This window comes from Photinus pyralis, unplaced genomic scaffold (genome assembly GCF_008802855.1).
Source record: "Photinus pyralis isolate 1611_PpyrPB1 unplaced genomic scaffold, Ppyr1.3 Ppyr1.4_LG10, whole genome shotgun sequence".
Taxonomy (NCBI): Eukaryota; Metazoa; Arthropoda; class Insecta; order Coleoptera; family Lampyridae; genus Photinus; species Photinus pyralis.
The window spans coordinates 5,456,956-5,478,749 of record NW_022170250.1 but is presented as its reverse complement, the minus strand read 5'-3'; the positions used below and the strand labels follow the sequence as shown (position 1 = coordinate 5,478,749).

Below are 21,794 nucleotides of genomic sequence, written 5' to 3'. Positions count from 1 at the left end.
TTATAACATCACAAAAGTAGCAGGTAAACTTCAAGAGGTAACATATAGGTTAAAAACAAGTTTTGGGAATTATGGGTCAGGTAAGCAGGTACCGAGAATTTTGACTACAGTTTTTACCACCCCCGTTACTGCTTCATTCACGGAGAAAATGGTTAGTTACAAACAACAAGTCAGTACATACATTAAACGAATCGGTAATTTCCACATATTAAAATAAAATGATCTAAACTTATATGAATGTTACTTCAGGAACAAGGCCAAGTAATCAACATCAATAATTAACATAAATTAAACAAGCATTACACCAAAAACGTACGCAATTACAAACAATAGCATAACGGTATCACATATTATGTGATTCTGCATTGCGGTTAAACCAAGTAGGTAAATTTCAAAAACAAAGATTCAAACACAAAAATATAAAATGCGGTATACAACACACAAATACGATATAAAGAAATGCAAAAATTACTACCTGCATTAAATAACACAAAACATCAACAAACATTTATGGAGAGACGCGTTCGCCCATCACACAATGAAAAAAATAAGGAATAAGAAAAATGAAATATGGAATAAGAAATAGTGACGCAACCCTCGTCCGTGCTATCTAGGTGGCGCAGGCAGCTTTTCCCCACCTAGAAATTGCATGGTTGCCAACTCTCAAAAATGTATGTATCGGCGTAAGTTGTATATACAGGGAGGAACCTCTCAACACATTAAAAGACATGAAAGATAAATTGAGATAAAACAGCTAGTAAAATGATAAACTGCATGTACACAAGAAACATCAAAATGGCGTGGCTTTACTCCAGCCTCCGTTAACATAAATTAATTTAATAAGAAAGTGTGAAAGTCGATTATCGCGCATGCAAAAAGTATTATAAATAGAGGAAATGTTTTATTTAATTAATTTATTTATTATCCCTCTCTTGTTCTGGACCCTCAACAGGCATGTTAATCAAAGGGCCCCTAAAGTCTCATTGCTAAGCTACAAGTTGTGCAATCCGCATGAGACGAGCGGGTAACAGATACAGCGAAGAATCGGACTGTATTGGGCGAGGTATTAGGTACCCACTCCACGAAGACAATGGTTCTCTTTTCCACGGAGATAAATTGTTAGATCAAGCATCCAGGACGACATCGTACTGACAATTCACCTACAGGTGAATACACATCATACAACAAACAACCATGATTCAGATACCTAACGGTACATAAACAAAACCTTGAGTTAGGCCATGTTTAGATATCGGCATTTTATGCAACATATGTAAATAATAACAAATTCTGACATGAAACCTCTAGTCTGCATCTGCGCGCAAATCGGTCGAAATCTAAAACGTAGCACGATGTAGAGAACTACTTAACGCTATTATGGTATGATTAGAAACACAGTTTTAGTTGTATAACATTCTTTTGTGTTTATTAAATTTTGGAAAAATAACATAACCTCTTAAGAGGCACTCAGGGTCAGGTGTTACGCGCACTTACCAACTTAAAAGTTGGTAATCATGAAATTTGGAGTAATATGTAACCTCACATTTCGAGGAAATGAACTGAACTTTAAATAAGGTTGTGGAAAATTTCGGGTTTCTCGCGCAATTTTTATTTGTTGAAAACGCTGAATTAAGGTGCCTTCTATTAGCCAGTTTTATTATAATTTCATGATTGTATCTGTGTTGTATAAGCGCAATTACGCCTATATTGGTAGGTTGTGCGCTATCATACCATGCGTGAAGTTGCGCAATTTAAAATGCCCAAAATGTTTGTTTGTTCCTTGTATAGGTATAATGCTCACACTTTACGGAGCCTTTGGACTTTTCACATTCTACGCTTCTTTCATGTTACTGTTAAATCTACCTGATGACATCTTTTATCTCAGAGAAAGCAAATGTATTCAAATAGGTGACAGACCGGACCAGAAATACCAGCTTTTCTGTATTTTTTCTCAATGCACAAGTACTAATGCGTTCAAAAATGAAGCTGATGTCGAGTCACCTTTGGAATTTTTGTTTCCAGGGAAAAAGGCGACTAGATCGTCACTCATTGTTGATCGCCCGTTACAACTTTATTAAATATCGAATTCAGCTTTCAACCAGATTAAAAACATGTAGTATTCTACCCCTAGATCATATTATGATCTAAGATTCTACCCCTAAATTTAAACGAATAAACTAATTATTCATGGCGCAGTTTGACATCATTTTTGAGACTGGTGCCGTCTCGTCGGCGATCGACGTATAAAGAGTAGTTGCGACTTGGAAAAATACTCACAGTACGATCCGAATACGTGGGGAGTTTAATCAAAAACAAGCACAAAAGCGAAAAAAGTTTCGGAATGTTCAATTGTTAATTTGAACGAGGCGCGTTTCCACCTATTCTAGAAAGTGGACCAATGCGCACGCTCGAAATTAACCGCTACGTCAGTCTCGCCATTTTGATTGTCGCAAGGACGGTCGTTTGTTCGTTGATTTTTTTTGTCTATATAAAGTAAGTCCGGTTAATTAGTTCGTCTGATCGATCCGTACGTTATCTTATCGAAAAAAATGTGTCGATTGTTGCGGAACGGTTACTGATTTGTGTACGTTCGAGTGCTAATAATATTATTATTGTAAGTATTGTTTTCTAATAATTTGACATTCGACGAAAAGTAGGTAGATGCAAGATTGTTTTCATTTCCTAATTACGCCCGTAAATTACATGTAATCATCCTCAAACCACTTAAAACTATCTAAATATTTTAAATTAATGGAGGTCAGTAAGACATATTTGAAGTTGTCAATTTTAAGTGAAACCGATTTCGCTGTCATTCAAAAATAACCCAAAAACTCTCCTCGAAACGTCACGGCCCGCGATTCTAATTGCCCGTTTTCCAGTCGTAGGCGAAGGCACCTCCGCACGAAAACCAATGGAAGAGTTGACCAATTGTTTCGGTGGACCTAATCGCTCAGCTGTCTGTGAATTATCAAGGTCATCGGGCAATTTTGTTTGATTACAATTTGAAGAGGGCGATCGGTCGGCCCTGAAAATCTGACACACTTTGACAACGTCGGGAGCACCACGCAGGTAAACTTAAATGTTGCGATAGTATTGATGTTGTTGGTCCGGATTGGACGACTGCCAGTGCCCAATACGAGAATTGGCTTCCTTTCAAGGACCATTAATTTTTTTTTGTTCGCGAAGGACAACAAAACCACAATCCTTCGGGCGTTTGTAATGCAATATGTACTCGTGAGACTTGTAATTCGAGATTAAGTTGTCTTTCATCTCGTCTTTATTGTAATAAAAAAAATGACATCAATTTCACACTTGACTACCAAATAGCTATTCTACGTTCTATTTATAATGTCGGGACATGGTTGTGTAATTTTTTTCTATTATGCATGCAAGAATCTTAGGAATTTGTGCTGTTTTACAATGCATTTCATTCTCTTTAATTGGGCACCGCTAATTGACATACCTACAGAATGCCGAAACCCGAATTTATACCAGGCTCTAGTCTTGTGGATTGTGGAATTACATAAAATGACCTTAGGGGGTAATTGAAAAATATATCCCTCGAAATTTGTTAATCAATTGCATAAGACACCTTCATGGAGGTAAGTACACCAAATACAGTTAGATGATTGGGCAGATCAGGAACCCATCACCACTGTTTCCTGTCAAGCGGTCTTTGGTTGAAGTCGTGTCAAAAACAAAACATCTACCTCAAAACACCACAAAGTATTTTTTCGTGGTTTTTCTGTTTGTCATAGGTATATTGCTTTATTCAAGGCTTTATTTCAATAGCAAAACCGAGGTATGCTACACTAGTAGAAGTATGGAGGGTGTCCAAAGAAAGAATATAGGTGTCGTGTGCTCTTTTTGAGTCAAATTCGAATGTAAAAAAAAAATGTAAAATCAAAACTTGCTAATATTCATTCGCTTAAAAGATGGGGGGGGGGGGGTTAAAAATTGTCAACCTAACCTCATGGGACACCCTGTAGATTTTAAACCAAATGGATATTAGCATAATAAATTCATCTTTTCAAAAATATAACACGTGATGAATCGCATTCAAAAAAGATTGAAGTAATCCATCCAGATGAAATCTTGAAACTTTTTTGAAATTCCTTTATTATCCTCTTGAAACTATCCTGAAATCTCGAATTTTTTTTAAATCTCGAAATCTTATTGAAATCTGCCTGATCTTCTTCAAATCTTTAGGAAATTTTTCTGAAATTCTCTGGAAATTTTCTTGAAAGCTCAATGTAATCTTTTTTACCGTTTCTTCCGTTCTTAAAATCTTGAAATGTTTCAATTTTCCTTGAACTCTTTGAAAGAAATTTCCTTGAAATCTTAAAATTTTCTAGAAATCGTTTCGAAACCTCGAAATCCTCTTGTTATACTTTCAAAATTTTCGTGAAAATTTCTTGAAATCCTGACCTCTTTTTGCAATCTTCTTGAAACCTCCTTCAAATCCTCTTTAAAATTCCCTTGGGATCTTAAAATCCTCTTAAAACTCGTTAGTCATCTTTTTGGAATCTTAGTCTTGCTTTGTCTTCAAATCTTTCTGAAATTTTTCTGTAATCCTCTTGAAATCTTGAAAACACAATGCGCAATCTTTTTTTAATTTTCAAATCTTGGAAATCGTTTTGAAATCCTCTTGAAATTTTTTGTAGTCATCTTGTAATCTTCAAATTTTTTTCAAATATTTTTCAAATCCCTGAAATGTTTCCGAAATCCTTTTGAAATTTTCTTGTAATCTTTTGGTCTTCTTGAAATCTTAAAATCTCTCATCTAGAAATCTGTTCGAAATTTTCTTGAATTTAAATCTTTCCCTTTGGCATACGACAGTACATAGGACGCGTCATACATAAAAAAAACATTAAACTCACGTGAAATCTTCGTGTGATCTAGTTGTAACTTTGCAATCTTTTTAAATTGTATTGAAATCTTAAAAAGTTTTTAAAATCTGAAATTCTGCTTGAAATCTTCCCGATATCTTGGAATCTATAAACTTTCTTGAAATATTTTTGAGATTCCCTTGTTATTCTCTAGAAATTTACATTCTTTTGAAAACTTGGCATTTTTTGAAATCTCGAATTTTTCAAAATTGAAATCTTGAAATTTTCTTAAAATCCTCTAGAAATCTTAAATTTCCTTAAACTTCTAGAAATAATTTTGAAATCCCGAGATTTTTCGAATTTTTTTTAAAATTCTTTGGAACTTGAACGCTTCGTGAAATACTGAATCCTCGAAATTTTTTGAAATCTTGAAATTTTTTGGAAATTCCTTTGTGATCCTCTTGAAATCTTCCTAGTCTGTTTTTTTTCGGCAGGAGAAAGCGTGACTCTAGTGTACTTCTCTGTATGGCAGGTCTTATTTTTAAGATTAGGGTATTATTCCTAGACACTCTTTAATTTTTTTTGTTTTTTGTTAAAAGACAAACAAACAATGTTCAAGGTGTCTCAGTGCAAATCTTGAAGTTCCTCTGGAATTTTTCTTGAAAGCTCAATGTAATCTTTTTGAAATATTGAATTCTCTTTTCTGAGATCCTCTTAAAATCTGATGTTTTTTGCTGTTCTGAACCTTCTTGAAAACGCATTGTGCATTTTTTTAAAATTTTGAAATCTTGGAATCTTCCTGAAATCCTTTTGAACTCCTCTTGAAATTAATCATCTTGTAATTTTTTGAAATATTTTTCAAATTCCTGAAATTTTCCCGAATTCCTTTTGAAATTCTTTAGCAATTTTCTTCTTTTTCTTCTTGAAATTCTCTTAAAAACCCCTTGATATCTCTCATATATCTGTTTGAAATTTTCTTGAAATCTTAAAATACTGATTTCGAAATATTCTTGTTATTCTTATGAAATTTTCTTGAAATCTTCGTGTGATCCAGTTGTAACTATGCAATCTATTTAAATTGTATCGAAAGCTTTTTGAAATATTTTTCAAATCTTTTTGAAATCTTGAAAAGTTTTTAAAATCTGAAATTCTGCTTCGATATCTTGAAATCTATAAACTTTCTTGAGATTCTCTTGTTATTCTCTTGGAAATTTCTTGAATTCTTTATTCTTGTAACCTTACATTCTTTTCAAAACTTTAAAATCTTAACATTTTTTGAAATCTCGAATTTTTGAAAATTGAACTCTTGAAATATTGAAATTTTCGTCAAATCCTCTCGAAATCTTAAATTTCCTTGAACTTCTAGAAATAGTTTTGAAATCTCGAGGTTTTTCGAATTTTTTAAAAAATTCTTTGGAACTTTCTTGAACGTTTCGTGAAATACTGAATTTTCGAAATTTTCTTTAAATCTATTTCGATATCTGCTTGAAGTTCTCTCGAACTTTTCTTGAAATTTATGTGTCGGATTCATACATAGATTTTTTTTTAAACTTAAAATCTTGACATTTTTAAAATCTCGAATTTTTCAAAATTGAAATCTTGAAATTTTCTTAAAATCCTCTAGAAATCTTAAATTTCCCGGAACTTCAAGAAATAGTTTTGAAATCTCGAGATTTTTCGATTTGAAATTCTTTGGAACTGCCTTGAACCGTTGAGTGAAGGATTTCTTCACTCAACGCTTGAACGGTTCGTGAAATACTGAGTTTTGGAAATTTTTTAAAAATCTGTTTCGATATTTCTTGAAATTCTCTTTTAGCCCCTTGAACTTTTCTTGAAATTTATGTGTAATCTGCTTTAACCTTGCAATTTTCTTAAAATCATCTTGAAATTTTCTTGAAAGCTTCTTAAAATGCTTTTCAAATCTTAAAATAATGATATGTTTTTCAAATGTTCAATTTTTCTTGCTCTTAAAATCCCCATGAAACTTTGAAATATCGAGATTTTCTCGGAAATATTCATGAATTCAGAATTCTGATCGACATTTTTTCAAAATCGTCTTAAAATCCTTTTGAACTTTTTTAAATCCGTGAAATTTTCGCGAAATCCTTTTGAAATTCTTTTGCAATGTTCTTCTTGAAATCTTCTTAAAATCCCCTGTCTCCCATCTTGAAATGTTAAAATACGGATCTTGAAATATTCTTGTTATTCTTTTTAAATTGTATTGAAATCTTTTTGAAATTTTGAGTTTTGACTGGCCATTGTTTTTTGTTCGGCGGCAGGAGGAAGCGTGACTCTCTTGTAGTTCTCAGTATGGCAAGTCTTGGTGAATTGTTCTTAGACACTCTCCCACTACCAGTGACACACACTGAAATCTCCTGTGAGAGGAGTTTTAATTTTTTTTTGTTTCTTGTTAAAAGACAAACAAACAAGGCTCAAGATATCTAAGTGCGAACCTTGAAGTTTAAATGACAAAACTTTGTAGGTAGTGGAGCAAGTTCAAAGGCCTGATTGTCACGCATAGAATCTGCGGTTAATAACTTTATCATCTGCTTGGCAAGCATAAATTATATCATCTATTTCATAATGATTGATATAGAATATGGAAAATAAACATACACGAATAACTTATTACGTAACCGTCTCTATTATTTACGTACGAAAAACATCTACGTAATATTTGAATACAATTACCTTTTGTACGGTTTTATGTTCCAAGGGGATTTGAAACAAAGTCCCACATCAGATCACATTATGTCAATTGCGACAGAATACATTCATGAAAAAGTTTCGTAAAGGAAGACTATTGACAACTTGTCATATGGATCATTTTTTTAGGTTAAAATGGAGCTAAACGAGCAACCGAATTCTATATGTCACGTTCAAGCGATTCAAATGTACCAGTTGCCGAACATTAAGACGCAAATAGATTTACCGTTCGCACTGCTGAACGGCGAGGCGGTCATGCACTTCGGTAATTCAGTCGACGGCCTGCTCGTGTTGACGAACTACCGTCTGTTCGTGAGTCTGTGCGACAGTCAGCACCACGTGCCGCTCGGACTGATCGAGGTGGCCGAGCACAAGGACCTGTTCTATCTGCATATCGGCTGCAAGGACGCGCGGACCTATCGGTTGGTTGATCCGACCCGAAACCTTTGATTTAGTGCGAAAGTTGCAGGTGTACCTTCGATAATAACGAAGTATGCATGGATTGGTTCGGACGTCTGCTGAAGACCTACTCGCCGCCGAGACAGTTGGAGGAGCTGTTTGCGTTTTTCTACTACGCGTGGACGAAGGAGAAGGGCGACGATGCGTACGCGAAGATGGAGTGCAATCGGAACTTGGTCTATGACGAGAGTGCGTTTAGGAATGAGGTGAGGATGATGTCGGTTCGTTAAATACTCAGCGGTTGTGTTTCAGGTCGAGAGGTTGAAGTTCGATTTGCACGGAGCGTGGCGGATCAGTTCGGTTAATAAAAATTATAAGTTGTGTCCCAGTTATCCGCCTCAACTGCTCGTGCCCGCCTGTATTACGGATGACACGCTCGAGATCGTCGCGAAATTTAGAAGTTCAAGGCGAATTCCAACTGTAGTGTGGAGGTGAGACTTGTTTATTTTGCAGGTTCTGTACAATTTGCAATGAAAGGGTTTGAGGTAGGAAAAGAGGTCACTCTTGGTCAGTACGCGTGCAGGAAATCCAAGATGGCGGCTGAATTTTGTATTTTTCGTTTGAATAACTGTTATTTCAATGAAATTTGGCAACCATGTGTAAAATACAACGATAAAAATAACCATTAACGAAATGGCGGCCATTTTGATATTTAGCCGCCATTTTGAAAATAATGAAGTATTTTTATTTTTGTATATAAATATGATAATGGGTATAGAATCACTCAAATTGCACAAAACTGAAGAATGGAATTGATGCGAAAGGTGATTCCTAGTTGAAGCTTTAGAAGAGTGACCCAAATTCAGAACAATTTAGAGAATTTGAAAAAAACCAAAGAATTTGAAGAATGTTTTAGGAAAAAGAAGAACCCAAAGAAACTGAAAGAACTCCGAAGAAATGGATAAATCATAAATACACACACATCTGAATGCTAAACAAAATTTTAATCCAACCAAAGGTATGGTATCACCGAAATTAAATGCAAATTTTCCAATCAATGAAATAAAATGGCCAAAATCTTTTGTTTGAATCGAATCCAAATTCATAAATGTAATACAAATCTGTCCATGAAAGTAACTCATGGGTCGATTCCTTTAGGAATATTAAAATTACTTCAACCAAAATAATATGCAAATAATCGACCACTAGGTTATAGAACTCACAATGATAGAAAAAGTCACGCACAAACCGAAAATAGAATCATGAGCACTAAACTAGACAAGAGCAAAGTAATCTTGAAGGGTTAATTTTACGGACCTCAATAAATACGATTTAAAACTTCTTGCGAGACTTGCTCGGCTTTTCGAACAGAGGGGACAAGGTCTGGTACAAAAGTCACATTCAAGAAACGCAACTAAATCACTTCCTACCGAATCAGAGGGAATGATTCTCATTCACGCGCCTTGCCAAGTTCTGAAATCGCTTTGGTCACAACCGTACCCAGAGTCCTCTTATTGGACTCGAAAACCAATTATGCTCTCTGTCAACAAATGCATTATCACTTATTACTAATTAATAAAGGATACAAGAACAAATTCAACAAGATATTTTATGTCCCACATGAAACAAAACAAAAACCCCGGCCCATTGCACAAGCCAACGAAATCATAATTCCCTAAATTGCACAAACACCCAGTATATTAATTTTCAATGAAAGCTGCCACTGAACTATACTTATACTGGAGCGCGAACCGACGAGAGAGATAGCGCCCAAGTGGGATTTCTGTCACTGTCACTCGCGATCACTGTCAGTAAATACGTTGGATTAGTTTGGGTCCGATCATGGCCACCTAGATGCAATATTAAAAGTGGCTTAAAAAAAATCAAGTAGGCGTAAAAACTTTAGATAAGGTCACATTCCGATTCAGAATTGTTTCAGAAATCCAAAAAATGTAAAAATATACAGGGTGTTCAATTTAAAAATTCAAAATCTCGACCACAGGAAGTGGGCGGAAAAATCTGCAGGAAACTCCTCTTCCATTTACCTGTACCAAATCTCATTTTGATAGACCTAATACTCTAGAAATTATGGCTTGTCTAGATTCGTTGACACCCAGTATATAAAAGATTGTTCTACTCATGCGCGCAATGTATTTTAGTCATTTTTTTTAAATTTACTATGTAAGGGCTATTTTTCTGTGCAGGTACATATTCCATTTTGTTTTCTGTTAGTGAAAAAAGTAATGGTGCAACGAACTTAACAGTACATATATGTAAATAGAATTAATTCTAAATTTAGACGGCGGAACGGTGCGGTATTCTCGTGCGCCACCAGGAGATTCTCAAATCTTGCTCCTGGTAATTAAGCCAAAAGTTTCACCGTCAAAGTTGGAAATACGAAAGATCCCCCCTAAATCGCGCTCGTACCTCGTACCTAAAATGCGGAGACGGAACGCTGGATTTTCCAATAAGCTCGCGAACACGTATAACGCTCAAAATTCAAACTTCTTTAATTGCTCGCTTGCATGTCTTCTTAAAAATCTGGAAAACGGCTTAAACACCTTGATAAATTAGCGCGCTTCCAATGACAATAAACAGAGCCTAATTAAACGCCGTTTGCTACCGATAATTATGCTTACTTAATTGGCCGGATTGAAATTCCAAAATTTGGTAGTCCAGTTAACACTTGCAATTTTTGGAATCAGGCATAGGTCAACTAATTGTTAATAAATGGAACGAAAATCATAAAATATTAATTTTCTCAGGTTCTCCAAATGACGAGAGCTTTCAGAGGCTGCAACAATAATTTAAATATCACCGTGGGAACGGTTACAAAACGTACATTGTTTTTACCACCCGCAGTAAAGGAGGTACCTATTGCGTTGGGGTAAAAAATGCCCTTCCTTGTTGTCGGAAATACACGTTTTGAAGTATCAGGAATCCGAATCAAAGAAATCAATGATTTCGGTCTGTCTGTCTGTACTCTCATTTCCGGCTAAACGGTTGAGTCCATTGGAACCAAATTTGGTACACATATAAATAAATAAAAGGAAGAGCTTTTGGGCAGAATTTGTGCTGGCCACACCTAAAAAATGGGGTCTAGAGTTACGATTTTTAGTAATGAAGCGCACAAGAGTAGCTCTAGGGGCATTGATTACAAGGAAGCGAAAAAGCTATTGAAAACCTTGCAGGACATGTACTCACTTCTTTGGCGAATTTTATCCGAAAAATTAATAATCGCACTTTTTAATAAAGGCAAGTCGATCGATTATATTGAACTTTTTAAAAGCTGAGTGCGCGCATGTGCAGAAGTAAATTTCTTATTTGTGGATTAGGTGCTTCGCTCAATAGAAAGCGAACCGATGATTAAGAAGTAAGTACAAGGTCTGTCTGTGCATTGATACAGCGCCTCCAGCGTGATTTCCAGGGCGTCATGGAAAATCTCTTTCGGAATCTCCTTTAGAACTTTGGTGCAAACGTGATTGATCTTCTGAAACGACAATACAAAGCTGTTTCAGGCATGGGTCGATTCCTTTAGGGACATTCAAATTACTTCAACCAAAATTAATATGCAAATTCTTAAAACTAATCGACCACTACTTTATAAAAATCAAAAAATTAATGATACCTTACAGTAAAATTGACGGGGAGATTTCTATCACGTTACAAATACTGTTTGGATAAATTTCCATCGCTAAATTTCAATTTCTGTGCACTTAAAATGGTACGCGATGGTTGGCGAAAATAAACTCCGACTTCTCTCACAATTAAAACTCGCCCGGTAGAAATACCGAAACGGGACTATCTATCTGAATGAAACGATCTCCATTAGCGTACCCAGTTAAGCGAATAGTAAATCGGCATTTCCGTCACCTGCTCAGCTTTAAACAAAGCTGAACGAAACTTTACATCCCAAGAGATCGCTAGGTATCGCCAGACGTATTTTCGTTTACGTTCGCTATGAAGCCGTACACAATACAAATTCGAAAATTCGACCACCCGTTACAAAGAGCCAAAAGGATGAGAAGGATTCGTATAATCTGATAAATCTTTAGCATCCGAAGCATGCGAAAGGTTAAAGAATCTGACGAATTGGGAAAATTTATAACAATCCAAACAATACGGCAACATTATCATAATGTGTACTCGGGCATAAGGGGGGAGGAGTGGAAATTTAATCTTGCTTCAGTTCCTGGCCAAGGAAAGCAGTTCTAGACAGGTGCAAATCATTTACAATTAAAATAGAATCATGGGCACTAAAGAAGTGAAGGACCTCAGTGAAGATCATTTGAAACTCCTTGCTAGATTTACTCGGCTTTTTGAACAGAGGGGGCAAAGTCTGAGGCAGAAGTCAAATTCAAGAAACTCACTAAACGCTTCCTACTGAGTCAGAATCCTTCATATGCCCTGTTGGTTTTGAAATCGCTTTGGTCACAACCATATCCAGAGTCCTTTTATTTGGAGATCAAACGCGTCTCCAGATTGACCTCCGTGTCACGTGAGAACCCCGCATCTCTCTCGCTCGCCATTGAATTGTCAAAATTTGAAGAAAATTGTTATACAGGGTGTCCCTAAAAGGTCTGTACAACGCGCTACCAGGGGTTCTTGGTATCAAAATAGGACGATTTAACCCAACTTACCTCTATCCAAAAGTGCCTCGGTAAGGCGCTATCTACCGCCAAAGATTTAAAAAAAAATCGTTATTTTTATTTTATCGGAAAATGGTTTTGCCGATTAAAATGAAAGTCGGGATGTGAATGTCTAATGTAAAAAGGGTCTTTGTGATATCATCGTTTTGATTGTAGTTGCTATGTAGGTGGTAAAATACTGACCATCCACATCTGAAGAGGTCTAAAACTTTTTAACTACTATTTTGACGGTTCTGAATTTTTAGACACTGATAGACAGTTTACTTGCAAGCATTTTTTGTCTCTTGATGAATATCGCTATCTGTGATGGTTTACGAAAAAAAAAATTTAGGCATGATGAATGGCATGCACCATACATGCGATTGTTCCTCAAAAAATCAGAAGATGGCTGTGAAACCTTAGAGTGGCGTAACGTTTGTTTGTTGTTTCTTAAACTTGAACAATTTACGTTTTGCTTGAAGACTTAAAATTTCATTGTTAAAATTGTAATATGGCCTTTCAATACAGTAACGCAGAGTTAACTGATATGCTATTAGTGTTTGGATACTGTCGTGGAAATGGTCGCCAATGCGTTAGGGAGTATACTCACAGGTTTCCAAATCGTCATAGCCTACTTCTTGCTTGCACTTATGGTTTTTGAGGAACAATCGCATGTATGGTGCATGCCATTCATCACGCCTAAATTTTCTTTTTTTCGTAAACCATCACAGATAGCGATATTCATCAAGAGACAAAAAATGCTTGCAAGTAAACTGTCTATCAGTGTCTAAAAATTCAGAACTGTCAAAATAGTAGTTAAAAAGTTTTAGACCTCTTCAGATGTGGATGGCCAGTATTTTAGCAACTACAATCAAAACCATGATATCACAAAGACCCTTTTTACATTAGACATTCACATCCCGAATTTCATTTTAATCGGCAAAACCATTTTCCGATAAAATAAAAATAACGATTTTTTTTTAAATCTTTGGCGGTAGATAGCGCCTTACCGATGCACTTTTGGATAGAGGTAAGTTGGGATAAATCGTCCTATTTTGATACCAAGAACCCATGGTAGCGCGTTGTACAGACCTTTTAGGGACACCCTGTATATTATGAAAGACGGTTTTGCTCATGCGTGGAATGGATATTTGTCATTGTTTTTAAATTTGCGCATGTATGGGTTATTTTTCTGTAACATTGACGGGGCGGAATGGTATTTTTAGGGTTTTCAGCAATAGATCATTACCATCAAGTTATTCCTGCATTATTGAGTGTGAAAGCTATTAATCTACTACGTTGCGTTTTGACAGAAAATTGGTTAAGGTCGCATTTTCTTCGCAGACATCCCGGAAATGGCGCGGTAATCGCGAGATGCAGCCAGCCGGAGGTAGGCTGGCTCGGCTGGCGTTCCGCCGAAGACGAGGACCTACTCAAGGCGATCTCCGACGCGTGCGCTTTCGATCAGGGTCCGAAAAGTATGCTGGACAACACCCCACACTCGCCCACGTCCACCAACTCGGAGGAGTCGAGTCGAACGCAATCGACCGAGATCACTCTGAAAGAAAAGGTACGCCGATTTCGGCCCGCCCCCAACCAAAATTAATCGTCTTTTATAGAAGGTTCTGATTATGGACGCCAGATCGTACACAACCGCCGTGGCAAATCGAGCGCGGGGCGGCGGGTGCGAGTGTCCCGAGTACTATCCGAACTGCGAAATGCAATTCATGAACTTGGCCAACATACATTCGATACGAAAGAGCTTTCACGCGTTACGTCAACTTTGCATGAGCTCGGCGGATCTGCCCAATTGGTTTAGTTTGCTGGAGGGTACGCGATGGTTACAGCACATGTCGGGACTAATGAAGGCGGCGGTTACGTTGGTAAGTGCGGTGGATCGCGACTGCAGGCCGGTCTTGGTTCATTGCTCGGACGGCTGGGACCGCACGCCTCAAATTGTTGCACTGGCCGAACTGCTCCTGGATCCGTTCTATCGCACTCTTACAGTGAGTATTCGTCTTCAGTCAGATGTGCTGATCTAACCTCACATTTTAGGGTTTTCGCATACTGATCGAGCGTGAGTGGTTGGCATTTGGGCATAAGTTTGCGGACCGCTGCGGACACGCGACGGGGAGCGACGATCAAAATGAGCGGTGCCCCGTGTTCCTGCAGTGGTTGGATTGCGTCCATCAGCTTCTACTACAGTTTCCATGCGCATTTGAATTTTCCAATACGTATTTGGTACGATCTACAGCTCATTTTTATACGTTTTTGACCGTGATTTTCAGGTGAAACTAGCCCAACATACGTATTCCAATTTATTTGGCACATTTTTATGCAACACCAAGCAAGAACGGGTCGAGCGAGTCAACGACAATACATTTTCGGTGTGGAGTTTTCTGAACGCGCCCAATTTCCGTAATCATCTGTACGCGTCGCCGCAGGAAGTCGCGCCCAAGACAACAGTAGGTGTACTCCGGAAACGCTAAGCGAGCATTAATTAATGACGGTTTTTCAGGTATTGTGGCCGCAGTGCAACGTGCGCGACCTACAGCTGTGGACGGAGGTTTATCTAGGCTCCTTGGAAATTCAAAATATGGTGGACACGGGTTCCGGCGCATGCCCCGGTCCTCCCAGCGCCACCTTGCATCAGATGACGAAAACTCGCTCGTACGGTGATCTGGTCTGTGCCGCCGATCAATGTCGGACGACTAACAGGAGAAAAAGTGATCCTAGTATTACTATCGATATCATGTGAGTTACTTTCCCCTTTTTGAAATCACCGAAGAAGTAAAAGTTTAGTTGGTCTTGGAAAGTAAAATACATTTTGTAGATACTGCTATTTATGCGGTTAATTACAAGAGAAGAGATATTTCTAGGTAGGCTTTTATAAAAGATTACAGTCTTATGGAGTTTTCTTACAAAAATCACGGTCGCGCACGTTTACTTCAAAACGCAAAAAAAAAAATTGTAGAGGACTAAATTTGCCACAAAAAAAAACTGCTATGATCATCTTCAATTTTATTTAAATAATAACTAAGTGTATTGCTGTGTGCAATGTTTAAAGCTAAAAGACTACAGTCTTATATAGTTTTTTTTACAAAAATTACGGTCGCGCACGTTTACTTCAAAACGCAAAAAAAAAAAATAAATTGTAGAGGACTAAATTTGCCACAAAAAAAAACTCTGCTATGATCATCTTCAATTTTATTTAAATAATAACTAAGTGTATTGCTGTGTGCAGTGTTTACAGTTAAAAGACTACAGTCTTGTATAGTTTTCTTATAAAAATCACGGTCGCGCACGTTTACTTCAAAACGCAAAAAAAAATTTTAGAGGACTAAATTTGCCACAAAAAAAACTACTATGATCATCTTTAATTTAACTAAAATAATAACCAAGTGTATTGCTGTGTGCAATGTTTAAAGTTAAAAGACTATGGAGTTTTCTTACAGAAATCACGGTCGCGCACGTTTACTTCAAAACGCAAAAAAAAAAAAATGAAATTGTAGAGGACTAAAAAAATTCAAAAAATTGAGGTTAAGATATACAGGGTGTTGCATTTAAAAATACCAACTTGGGGCCAAATCTCAGAAAAGGGTGACAAAAAAAATTGTGTTGACTACGCCAGTACTACTACGTAAAAATATCTAAAATAGTCAGTTGTTACCTTTTTTTAGAAAGATATGATAACCTCCCAAAAAGTCAAACTTTTCGATTTCACCATGTATCTCGGAAACAAACCTTGTATCCATATGTGCTTTTCATTCATTCATTTTTGCTGTCAAGTATTGTAAATACCAATACCGTAAGTATACGTGTTATAAACATTTGTACTCCTCCTTCGCGGAGGTACTGTAAGAAATTTAGTTCCCTATCTTGTTTGATTTCGAAATAATTGCGCGCGATCATAGTTTTCGTAAAAAAAACACCATAGATCCAAGGCTTTCCGTCCTTTTCTGAGATTTGATCCAAAGTTGGTATTTTTTAAATGCAACACCCTGTATATCTTATCGTAAATGTTTTGCATTCTTTTTCGTTTTCCTAATTACGATGATGTATCACAACATATATTTTTTTTAATAGTAGATCATGGATATTTTGTTTTGTTTATTGTATCCAGGGTATCTAAGGCAACCGATACTAATCAATAAAATCTCTGATGGTCATTTATTTGAAAAATATATAATATACAGGGTGTTCCTAAATACGATGTAAATACGGAAGGACCTAACTTCTCAGCTTATTTGATGACTAAGAGTACATATAAACATTGGTCCGGGAACGCTTCATTACACGACCATTTTATAATTATACTGTCCTTTAGCTAAATAGCAAAAACTGATTTTTTTTCTCTTGATAACTGTAACATACGAAAAAATGGCAAGAAACCAAAAAGTTTGCGAACAATTAATTCAATTAGAAATTAAATTTCTGTTTCACACTACCAGTGGCGCACCGAGAAGTGTTCAGGGATAGAAAATGAAACATGATCCCTGAAAAAACAACACCCTGTAGATTCTCACTACCATTGACATGACCAATGATGTGAGTCCTTCGGCGTATATTTCAAATTTGAGCGAAAGAAAAGAAAAAACTTAAACAATCATGAAATTATAACACCCTGTAGATCGGTAACGAAGCATGCTTATGTTTATATGAACTTTTAGTCATCGTATAAGCCAAAGAATTAGCACTACTGTATTTAGATCATATTTAGGAACATAAATTTAGGTATATAAAAAAGTATAGGAATCAGGAAAAAAAAGCTAAAAATTGAGGTTAAGATATACAGGGTGTTGCATTTAAGAATACCAACTTTGGGCCAAATCTCAGAAAAGGATGTCAAAAAAAATTGCTACTACGCCAGTACTACTACGTAAAAATATCTAAAGTAGTTAAGATATGATAACGTCCCAAAAAGTCAAACTTTTCGATTTCACCACGTATCTGAGAAACAAACCCTGTATCCATATGTGCTTTTCATTCATTCCTTTTTGCTTTCAAGTATTGTAAATACCAATACCGTAAGTATACATGTTATAAACAGTTGTAGATAGACATATGCCTTCGCGGAGGTACTGTAAGAAATTTAGTTCCCTACAATTTATCTTCTACACATTTTTCCTATCTTGTTTAATTTTGAAATAATTGCGTGCGATCATAGTTCTCGTAAAAAAACACCATAGATCCAAGGCTTTCCGTCCTTTTCTGAGATTTGACCCAAAGTTGGTATTTATTAAATGCAACACCCTGTATATCTTAACGTAAATGTGTTGCATTCTTTTTCGTTTTCCTGATTACAATCAACATATATTTTTTGAAATAGTAGACCATGGATTCATGGAGATTTTGTTTTGTTTATTGTGTCCATGGTAACTAAGGCACCCGATACTAATCAATAAAAATGCCTGATGGTCATTTAAACAATTTGAAAAAAATATAATATACCGGGTGTTCCTAAATATGATGTAAATACGGAAGGGTCTATCTTTATGACTAAAAGTTCATATAAACATAGGTCCGGAAACGCTTTGTTACCGATCTACAGGGTGTTACAGTTCTGCTGTACACTTTATAATTTAAATCAATCATTTAAATTCAAAATTACAAGTGGCCAAAAAGTTTCTAAACAAATCAGGAAAGTGAATTCCTGTTTCAAGATCTACCAGTGACTTACCGAGAACTGTTCAAGGGTAGGAAATGGAACATTACCCCTGAAAAAACAACACCCTGTAGATTCTCAACTACCATTTACATGACCAATGATGTAAGTCCTTCAGCGTAGGTATATTTAAAATTTGAGGGAAATAACTCAAAAAAAAATACGAAGAAAAAACTGAAAAAAATCGTGAAATTATAACACCCTGTAGATCGGTATCGAAGTAGAGTTATGGTTATATGAACTTAGTCATAATATAAGCCAAAAAATTAGCCCTACCGTATTTAGTTCATATTTAGGAACATTCTGTATAATTAGGTATATGAAAAAACATCTAAGTCCTGAATTTAAAAATTCGTACCGGACGGTCAAGGAGAGATACGAAAAAACTTTACGTTGCGCGCGATTATCCCTCTCTGTGGCGCGAACGAATAGCAGGATGGCGGGGGCGCGCAATGCGAAGCGGAGCACGTAGTAATTTTTAGAAAAAAAGTGCGCTTTTTGGGGGCTAAAACGGATTTTTTCCAGGTAAAAATAGGAAATAGCGTTACGGAAAGGCGGCAAAGTCAAGAGGTCGTAGCGGCGGAACTAGGGAGTCGTATCGAGTTGAGATTTTTGTGTTGGCCTTACTTCGAGGACGTGGGGGGGGGGGGGGGGAGGACGGTTTTGGGACATTGGGGTGTTTTCAACGGGCCATATCCCCCCCCCCCCCTCCCGCGTAAAGGTACACTTTGGAGGGCCGTAGCGGGCGACCGGGAGGACGTATCGAGTTGCGGTTTTGAGTGTTGCCTTCGTGGTTGAACTGCGCTTCAGAGGCATTGGGTCGCATCCCCCTCCCACCTCCCTAAATTGCTCATAAAAGTAACTTCTTTTATTTTGGCGTGTATTCGGAAACGACGACATTTAGAACGATGCCGTTTTTTATGTTGCATTCCTATATCGATCGGTCGCGTTCTAAAATCGACGGCGATTTGAGCTCGCACTCCCCCATCCGGCTATCCCCCCTCCTTTGCGTAGAGTTAAGTTAACACGCCGTAACTGGAGAACGGGAGGACGTATCGAGTTGCGGTTTTGGCCGTTGGCCTCGCAGTTCAATTGCGCTTCCGAGGCGTCGGGTCGCCCCCCCCCCCCACCCACATTGCTTATACGTGGTAATTTTGGCGTTTATGCGGAAACGACGGGGGCTAGTTGCCGTTTTTAATTTGGATTACTATATCGTTGCGTTCTAGAATCGATGGCGATTCCAATAAATCCGAAGGCCAAAATGTGTCTTCTTTGTGTGTTTTAAGGTGCGAGGCGAAGCCGAGCAATGTGTCAACGGTCTTTATACAAACTTGGGACAGGGCGGCGTTTACATTCGTGGTATATGTACCCCCTCCCCCCAAATTCCTCTCTTCTTTTTTCATATTTTGGTGTTTATTCGCAGACGAGTGCTAGAACGATGCTGTTTTTAACGTTGGATTCCTATATCGATTGGCCGCGTTCGAGAATCAACGGCGATTTGACATTACACCCCCCTCCCCATACCCCTCCGCTGCGTAGACGCCTTATGACGCCTTAACGGGAGAACCGGTGGACGTATCGAGTTGCGGTTTTGTCCGTTGGCTTCGCGGTTCGATTGCGCTTCCGAGGCGTCGGGTCGCCCCCCCCCCTCTCCACATCGTTTATAGATGGCAATTTTGGCGTTTATTCGGAAACGACGAGTGCTAGAAGCATGCCGTTTTTTACGTTGAATTCCACTATGGCTGGGTCGCGCTCTAGAATCGACGGCGTTTTGTGTAAATGCGCGAGGCGAGACGGCGCAAGTCCCATATGGGTCTTCTTTTTTACACTTCTACCGTTTTGAACTACTAGGGGAATGGTCCTAGAGTCCTGGAATTTTTTGCAGTAGGTAGCCTATACCTTGAAGGTGTGCCAGACGGCCATTAAATTTCGCTGTCTGAAAGGGGGGCCCCCCCCCCCCCCGTGAATTATTTCCTGAGATGCTGTTTTTGAAAGTAAAACGTGCACAACTTTTACATATGACAAGCAATTGGTGGATTTTGCATACGCATGCCTTTAGTGGTGCCAAGTTAAACTTTAGAAAATTGCGCGGGGGGGGGGGGTTGTTAACACATGTTCTACCCTTCATGGTATTCTAATGAAAGGTCTCATCGAAATAAATTGGTTTGTACAAAGTGTTACTTTCCCGTGCGAGTCTTTTTCGAGATCAGTGAGCGACAGGGCCTGAGGGGGGGGGGGGTTAAAATTAATTTTATCTCATTGTATTCTAATTAAATGTCTCAACGAACGGAACCGTTTTCTACCAACTACTGCCCTTCTTTCTGTCCTCTTATCAAAGTACGGGCTAGAGTGAAGGGGTGGGGGGGTAGTGGAAATAGTTTAATCCATCATGGTACTCTAATGAAAGGTCTCAACGAAAGGAATTAATTTCTACCAACCATAGCTCTCCTCCTCGATCTCTTATCGTAATCGGGTATATACCTCAACAACGGAATGGGGTTGAATGGAATTGTAGTAATGAAACTCTAAACCTTCCCCATATAATTTTAAATTTAGATTTTTAGAGCCGAATCAAAATTCTTTTCCTTTTTTTTCCGCATTTGATAACGTGCCAATGATACTTAAAAACAAACCAAACTACATTATCACAACAATCAAGCAAACAAACAAAAAATTGACAAACGGAAAACAAACGGCGTTTACCTACTAACAAAATGGCGGTGATAGGTGCAGTTATTAATTAATATAATATTAATTAAATTAATTCGACATTAAATTTTACTACATCAAGTCTTATTTGCAGGAAAATGAACGGCATCAACCTAAACGAAACTACTTTACCTCAAGACGACGACCTCATACCTCAGTCTCAGGGAAACGGGCAGGTAACGAATGGGTTTTGCAACTCGAACGGCTGCATAACACCGACACCGAGCGAGTACCTAAACAGTGAGTTAGACGCGATTGATAATTGTAATAACGACTGCATTTACAAGAATAACTTGCAAGCGTTGAGCGACGATTCGGTCGATCTAATGGACTCGTCGAAGATGTTGACGAATTTAAATTGTGACGAAGGTAACGTAATTGCTCAAGAAGAAAGTGATACGACGAAGAGTGACGATAAATCAATTGATAGTCGTGATAATCATTTTGGAAGTAGTGCCGTTAGTTGTAGTAGTTCGGACGAAAGTGCTTTCAAGGTGAACTGTGATGTGATAAATAACCAAAAGACTGATAATAATGTTAACGAAACAAATTTAGATGCGGTAAACGTAGCGAAGCACCTTTGCGATGTCAACGGTTTTGAAAGTATATGTTTAAGACCGCCCTTTGACATTCCAAAGACTCATTTAAAAGGTGACATCAATCATAACGGTGATTTAAGAACGGCCGAACTCGATTCGGACACCGAGTGCACGGAGGCTAGTGAAAGTAGGTCGGAACGTACCTTAGCTCATCCGGCGAATCCTAGCGCGTTACATTCCGTCGAGACCAGCACGGAGACCTTGACTTCTGAAAATGTCACCTGCAAGTAAGTTGGCTCGCTTGCGCTTCTCACTTTTT

The 21,794-nt window shown here is 37.7% G+C and overlaps 1 protein-coding gene across 3 annotated transcripts in view; it reads left to right on the top strand.

Annotated features, from left to right (window-relative positions):
* Positions 1 to 2,420: 2,420 nt before the first annotated feature.
* LOC116161002 (myotubularin-related protein 4) overlaps positions 2,421 to 21,794 on the top strand; it is a 30,865-nt gene continuing 11,491 nt past the window's right edge. For all 3 annotated transcript variants that reach the window (XM_031474175.1, XM_031474174.1, XM_031474173.1), the window contains exons 1-11: positions 2,421 to 2,614; positions 2,880 to 3,069; positions 7,665 to 7,957; positions 8,005 to 8,200; positions 8,247 to 8,425; positions 13,907 to 14,132; positions 14,182 to 14,568; positions 14,618 to 14,803; positions 14,851 to 15,027; positions 15,081 to 15,316; positions 21,031 to 21,762. In XM_031474175.1, coding sequence (XP_031330035.1) covers positions 7,671 to 7,957; positions 8,005 to 8,200; positions 8,247 to 8,425; positions 13,907 to 14,132; positions 14,182 to 14,568; positions 14,618 to 14,803; positions 14,851 to 15,027; positions 15,081 to 15,316; positions 21,031 to 21,762 — 2,606 coding nt within the window. In that variant the 5' untranslated portion in view covers positions 2,421 to 2,614; positions 2,880 to 3,069; positions 7,665 to 7,670. The remainder of the gene's footprint in view (positions 2,615 to 2,879; positions 3,070 to 7,664; positions 7,958 to 8,004; positions 8,201 to 8,246; positions 8,426 to 13,906; positions 14,133 to 14,181; positions 14,569 to 14,617; positions 14,804 to 14,850; positions 15,028 to 15,080; positions 15,317 to 21,030; positions 21,763 to 21,794) is intronic.